This window comes from Lactuca virosa, chromosome 4 (genome assembly GCF_052849685.1).
Source record: "Lactuca virosa cultivar CGN04683 chromosome 4, Lactuca_virosa_CGN04683_v6, whole genome shotgun sequence".
NCBI lineage: Eukaryota > Viridiplantae > Streptophyta > Magnoliopsida > Asterales > Asteraceae > Lactuca > Lactuca virosa.
The window spans coordinates 193,796,348-193,803,224 of NC_136429.1; the positions used below are offsets into that span (position 1 = coordinate 193,796,348).

Below are 6,877 nucleotides of genomic sequence, written 5' to 3' on the forward strand. Positions count from 1 at the left end.
CAATTATTCGTAGACATATATGTGAATTATCTCTATCTTTTTTCTTCATTTTTAAATAACTAAAATAAAAAAGTACTAAAAATCGATATGTAAACACAAGTGAATGGGAAAGTCAACAAGCAATTCGGAATTTCTACACTAGTTTTGTAGGTCAATTAATTCAAAGAAAGGTTCTTTGATAAGATTTGAGATTTCAAGTCCCAAAATCCCATTGCTGATCATGCTGTCATGCACATGCCAAACTTGCACATATGAAAATCCTCCCAATCTTAATTTTTATCATAAAAATAATAACAATAATAATTAAAGTTGAAATCACTAATATCTTCTTTCTCGTCGTCATCTTGAACATCAAAACCAAAAATAATAATAATAATTAACAATTTAAAAAAAAAGGACAAAAACCAAAATTTTAAACAAAAAGTAAAAAATATGATAAGACAAGAAGAAGAACATTAAAACTATATAAGATTTTTCAGGAGGGTAACCAATTATCCCAAATGATTTACATCATACCACAAATCCCGGTATAATTCCATTTAACAAAAAAAAAAAAAAAAAAAACCTCAAAAGGGAAAAAAATTATTATACCTACTTCTCTCTTCAGCAAAAAAAATTTAATAAATTAGAATTATCCCTTTATCACTAAGAGAACAAAATATTCAAAACCTACATCCAATCCCCACTCTCCAATTTCCCAAACCCCTACAACTCCATCTTCACCACCGATCTCGGAGAAGAATATTCCGGCGACCCATACTTCAACCAATCCTTAGCACAAATAAGCGCTTCAACTGTTGAAGGTCTTAACGAACTTCTATATCTATCCATCTTCCTACATCTCATATCAAACACCGATTCCTTTCCGACCGTAGACACCGGAATACACAAAATATCCGATGCCATTTTCGACAATGTCGGGTACTTTTTCCGGTTCAATTTCCACCACCCCAACACGTCGAATTCCTGCATCCGGGGTAACACCGATTCCTCCAAGTACTGATCCAATTCCGGTTTCATATTCCCATGACTCGTGATTCCGGAGATGTAAACTTCGAAATCCGAAAGCTCATCACTTGTCGATAAAAAAATCTCGTTTTCATCGACTTCGGTTTTCAAAATCTCGCAATGAAGTCTCGTTTCTTCTTCGAATCCTTCGTTTCCATTAACAACAAAAGTTGGAGGTGGAAGCATTTGAACAACATAATCAAGGAAAAGCTCGTAGACTCCATCATTCACTGTTTTGATCCAATCAGCAGCTGCGTATTCTCCATAGATTCTTGAGAAACTGAACTCCACAAGCTTCATTTTAAATCGAGGATCCATGACAACAGCAATTGAGAACACGAGAAACGAATCTTTCCAGTATCTATTGAATCTTTCATACATTGGTGTGATTAAACTTCTTACAAATAAATCATCACTCATTGTTCCATTTTTAAGCTCGAGTTGTAGCTTCCATACTTCATGAAAGAACGCGTTTGAAGTCGGATACGTGGGACCCGTTAAGATATTAGCAGCGTCGATCAAGAGTTTCAAGAAAGTACAGAGGATTTCGAGTTCTTTCCATTCGTTCATTGTGAGGGTAATTTGGTAATTTGGGTCGTAGGCGTCTAAACAAGAGAACACTTCTTTTAATTCACACGCAGCGATTAGCATATGATAAGTTGTGTTCCATTGATTTTGGTCATCAAGAACAAGAGATTTTGTGCTTGGGACTTGAAGTTTTAGTTTAAGACCATTAAATGTTTCTTGGGTACCCTCGAGTAAGACAACATACTTTACACTCTTGCGAACTTTTTTAACAGTTTCCGATAATGCCCCTAGGGAATCTTGAGCGAGTTGACACAACACACGCGCGTAACAGCTCCCAATCAAGAGTTTTCCATTAAGAATCAAAGGGTTTTTTTCGGAAAGTAAACGTTTCATATTCTTTCTCACCTCTTTGTTAGCAAAAGATTCATCAAGAGTTATAGCAAACAACTTGTTTTCAAGATTCCAATCGGAAATACACGAAAGAATCCCGTGGTTAAAAGCCGATTCCGATTCCGGGAATGGCAACAACACGATTCCGAGGATCCTTCGATGGAGTTTCCAATCATCATCAATGAATTGACCTGTTATGAAAGCATACCCTACACTTTGATCTGTTGACCACATATCTAACGAAAGGTTGACTCTTCCATTGACACTGTTTACAAGATTCAAAAGGGTTTCTTTTTCTCTCTTGTATAACTCTACACATTCTTTTTCGATACCATCAAGGGGTATTTTTGGGAATTGAGGTTGAAGGGCTCTTACAGAGTTTAAAAAGGCAGGGCATTCCACTATGGTAAGAGGGTATTCATGCATTATAATCATCTTGGCTATATCATGTCTGCATCGATTATGGTAAAAAGAGATGCTATTTGATGTGGTTTTATGGCGTTTTCTTGGAAGATCGTTGACTTCTTGACTTTCAGTAAGGGTGAGAGGGGTCAATGACAAGAGTTGACCATTTTGCTGATTGGTGCGGCCCACAGGGCAGATTCCCAATGCGATGTGGCGTTTGAGGTGGCTTGTGCCAGCTAACTTTGAGCCTGTGATATAAGAGAATACCTTTTTGCATTGCATACAACGGGCTTTTGTACATTCAGCATTAATGGTTTCTATTGTGAAGTGTTCCCAAACTATGGATTTCTTTCTTCTTCTTTTACTATTCATTTCTGCATCCGCATTTGGGGGTTCAGCATTGTTTGTAGGGTTAGCCATGTATATATAGTAAGCTCTGCAACATAGGAAAAGTATATATAATAATATATTATACGCATTCATGGGATCTATTAATGGGGAGACATGGAAAAGCGGAAATAATCTGAAAATAGAACAGGAAAGATAACATGATGAATGTTTAGATTGTTATGTTTTTTACTTGTGATTCTTTCTTTGTTTGCAAGATTGGTTTTTTTATTGTTTATTAGATAGAATATGTGTGTGATATGGCATAAGAGTTATGCACAAATATGTGAATTTTAAGTATCAATCACTACAGTTGATCCTACTGTAAAATCGTAAATGATCAGATAATCACTTAATTGACTGAATATAATCTTGAACCTAAAGCTTATCAGTTATCACTTAGAAGTAATAAGTAAATGCTTAAGTAGAGTTCAATTTGAAGTCTGGAAAAATCAACATTGACAAACCCCTAAAACATCAAAAGGAAGATTTTTCATTATGTGAATAGTAAGGGCACAATGGTTAGAGATGAATTCAGAACGATAGGCAAGGGCAAATTAAACAAAACTATTGACAGCAGGACAGACTGTTTGCAAATTTTATGATTAATTTGCTAATAGTACAACCCTGCACAGACAAGGACTGAAATGAAAGGTTTCTTCATGAAAGCATCAATCATGGAGGCAAAACAAGACAATGGGAACAACAATAGCACGAAAAGAAATATGCATATTCTGCAATCTGCGTAGATCAACAACCAGCAACCGAATAGGGCGAAAATCACACAACAAATCCTCCAGATACATGACATGATCAATGAAAATGAAAGAAAAAAAATGTAATTCACTTGTTATGTATGTAAAATTAAGCGATTTATGACGACTATACAACGAAAAGAAATATAAAATCAAGGAAGGCAACCAACATGTCGATCATGATCAAAACATGTCTCGATAACAAAACAATCCGTACACAGAAGCAATCATCCAAAGGGTTTAAGTTTTGACATTAGCATGCACGATTTTAGTCGAATAAAACTAACCGTTGAGGCGGCAGCGATCGATAAAAAGAGGTTAAACAGTCGCGCTTGAGAAATCTTCCAAAAAATTTGAAGCTAGGGTTTAAGGTCTTCGATTTATATAGTATTTTCTGAAAGAATAATAATAATCAGAAATAAAAACAAAAAAAACTCCGGAGGTTTTTGGAGGTTGAAGAAGATCGAAAGGATGATGGGCTTACAGTTTTGGGGGCTGCGCTTAAACCCTAGTAGTCCAAAGGCCTTATTTCATAGGTCCATTTATATTACTTGGCGCCGATAGATCTCAGCCCACCGCCTTGATTTCATTCAATCTCAGCCGTTCAAAAACTTTGACCTCACACTTCGAACTTTTTTTTTTTTTTTTAAGTTAGGGGTGTTTGGGATTACTTTTAAACATTAAAATTTCTTTTTGGAGAGGACTTTTTGCAAAATGAGCTCTTTAAAATGTGTTTGCATTAGCAAAATGACTTTTATGTTAACTTTTACATGTAAAGTCACAAAAAATCAGGTTTTTGTGATTTTTTGAAACCCTTTATTTTCTTCTATGCAAAAGTTATTTTCAAAAGAACTTTTCTATTATCCAAACACCTTTTGTATTTTTTTTTACTTTTTGAAAAAATTAGAAGGCAAAAATCATTCTAAAAATAACCCCAGACATCCCCTTAGACTAGAGGGAGTGGGTGCGGTCTAGGCCGCACTCCACCCACCACATCATCACGCACACCGCCTACTGGGTGCGGTCCAGGCCGCACTGCAGCCTTCCAGGGTGCACTCCCCTTTCTCTCTCCTCTTTTACTTGTTCTCTTTCTCTCTCCTCTCTCAACCAATCATCTTTCTTTCTTTTTCTTTTTTTCTCTCTCCTAACCGTTTTCCCACTCTCATCTTATGGTTTCAAATTGATAAAATGAGAAAAAATTATGAGTTGACATCTACGTAGCATAGGAGGGAGTGCGGTTTCAGTGGCACCACTCCCTCCAGCCTTAGTATATGTTAATGACTTTATTGTTAGAAAGAAATTTTTAGCCAAATAAGTTAGACTTGTATTTTTTAAGTTTTAATCATTTAAAAAGAATGTTGAATTATAAAGTGAAAGAGTTCAAAGGTCTAACGAAGGATTTGTTTATAAATTACTAATTAGCATACTCATAGGAATCTAATTATTGTTTTGATTCATTCACTTGAAATAAAATGTTTTTTAATTTATATATCTTTAATTTTAATTGAAAAAAGAATCATAATAAATGTATAAAAGTCCGAAGCACATTTTTAAGTGCATTGATCAAAAATACAAGTAGAAATATCAACTCCCATAAACAATTTGCCTCAATGAAATAACTTCTTATATTATAAGGTTTTTGTTTGTAACATAAGATCATATTTCACTTGACTAGGCACGAAGATACTATACTGGTTTGTAACGGGTTAAAGGGACATAACTAGATCTAAATCTATTTACGGTGATGAAGATAAAGAAAACATTCAATTCTTTTAAACGGAGATCGAGAATGAATCAATGTCCTATATTACTATACATATTTCTAATAGCACAAAAAGTCGGAATATGTATCATAAATATTGATTTTTGTTTCGGTCCAATTCATGTCAATCACAATACATGTTATTTTTTTTTTAGTCATGTGTGACAAATCAAGCCAAGGGTTTGTAGGCCTAACCATGAGAAATACTAGGTATGATGTATATGTTTCTGGTTATGTATTGATGGTGATATTAATATTAAAGTCTCTTGGAGCCAATCGGTTGCCTGAAGCTTGACATGATGAAGGCGCTCGATGAGATGTAAGGTCGTTTAAGGAAAGTAAATACATTATCATGCAATTAATGTGTTACTTTATTCAGCAAAACATTATATTGTTGCTATAATGGATTGATAGCTTGCTCGTGTGTTTAGGTGCATGTTTATCTTATGTGTCATGATCAATTTATGTGTGTTTTCGGATTCTCATATGTCAACAACGATGATTATATTTTTAAATTGCAATCAAATCACATTAACATATATGACATATTAAGTATGTATTATCGTTGCATTGGATTTTTTTTGTGAAACAATACCTAATTCTGCAATCAAGAGTTTAAGGAGTCTAAATGTATTAGGAGAAAACTCTTTCTATTGGGGGTCGGTTGACTTTGTTGAAGTAAGTTCTTGGCTCTTTACCGATTTATTATGTGTCTTTGTTAAATGCAATGTTGCAATTGGTGTTTTGAATAAGTTAGAGTTCTTTAGAAGCAAGTTATTCTTAGGTGCGGGGATGGAAGAAAATAAAATGTATTGGGTGAGTTGAGAGAAAGTGATGACTTTTAAAAAGAAGGGTGATCTTGGAGTTAGTAGTTTTTTTGCGCTTAATGGATCGCTTGTGTTTAAATGGATCCGGGGATTTCAGGCTAATCAGGATGCTCTATGGGTTCGGGTGGTAAAGTCGATTCTTGATGTGCATGGTTTTCTTAGTCGTGTTCCTCCGGGTCATAAACTTCTACATGTATTCACATTATCGATGCTACTACTTATCTTCGGGAGAATGGAGTTGACCTTATGTCTTTTGTAAAAAGAAAGTCGATAACGGTGTTTCTACTCTTTAAATAGCAGGTATAGCTTGGTGATGAGACTTTTAGATATAAGTTTCCAAGATTGTATGCTTTATTACAAGCAAGTTTTCAATGTGTTGTGGGATGAAAGGGTTAGAAACAAGAAGAGGCAGAAATTTTGATGTAACAGTGATGTTACAAGTGGGTTGGGAGGGATCGACTCCACCATTAGGTGTGAACAGAGTCGCATAATTTTCTCAACGGGTTAAGGGTTGTATATCCGGCTACACCGCCCTGTTGTTGGGTTGTACAACCAAATTCTTAAATGTTTATTTTTAAAAAGGAAATAGATAAATAAGTTGAATGGTTAAAAAAATATTAAAATGAGTTTCCACGTGTTGTAGTTAGGACGGATGAAAAAAAAGAGAAAAATTGTTGTCACAGTTATGTGAATTGAGAATAATGAAAGAAGCAGATTCACCTTAAGAGATATCTAAGACAACAAAGTTTAAGTCAAGTTATAAAGTCATTTACACCATGAAGACATGAATACAAACACAAAGGATTACAATTACT

At 34.7% G+C, this 6,877-nt stretch overlaps 1 protein-coding gene across 1 annotated transcript; it reads right to left on the reverse strand.

Moving 5' to 3' along the window:
* Nucleotides 1-451: 451 nt before the first annotated feature.
* On the reverse strand, nucleotides 452-3,958 carry LOC145107859 (zinc finger BED domain-containing protein DAYSLEEPER-like). Its single transcript, XM_079044815.1, has 2 exons — nucleotides 3,761-3,958; nucleotides 452-2,767 (listed from the first exon to the last, which is right to left on the reverse strand). Exon 2 carries the CDS (start codon nucleotides 2,749-2,751, stop codon nucleotides 706-708), a length of 2,046 nt encoding a protein of 681 aa, XP_078900941.1. The 5' UTR covers nucleotides 2,752-2,767; nucleotides 3,761-3,958; the 3' UTR covers nucleotides 452-705.
* Between the last annotated feature and the right edge of the window lie 2,919 nt (nucleotides 3,959-6,877).

Excerpts from the sequence above, each read along its gene's own strand:
- LOC145107859 (XM_079044815.1), bottom strand. The coding sequence starts at position 2,751 with ATGGCTAACCCTACAAACAATGCTGAACCCCCAAATGCGGATGCAGAA.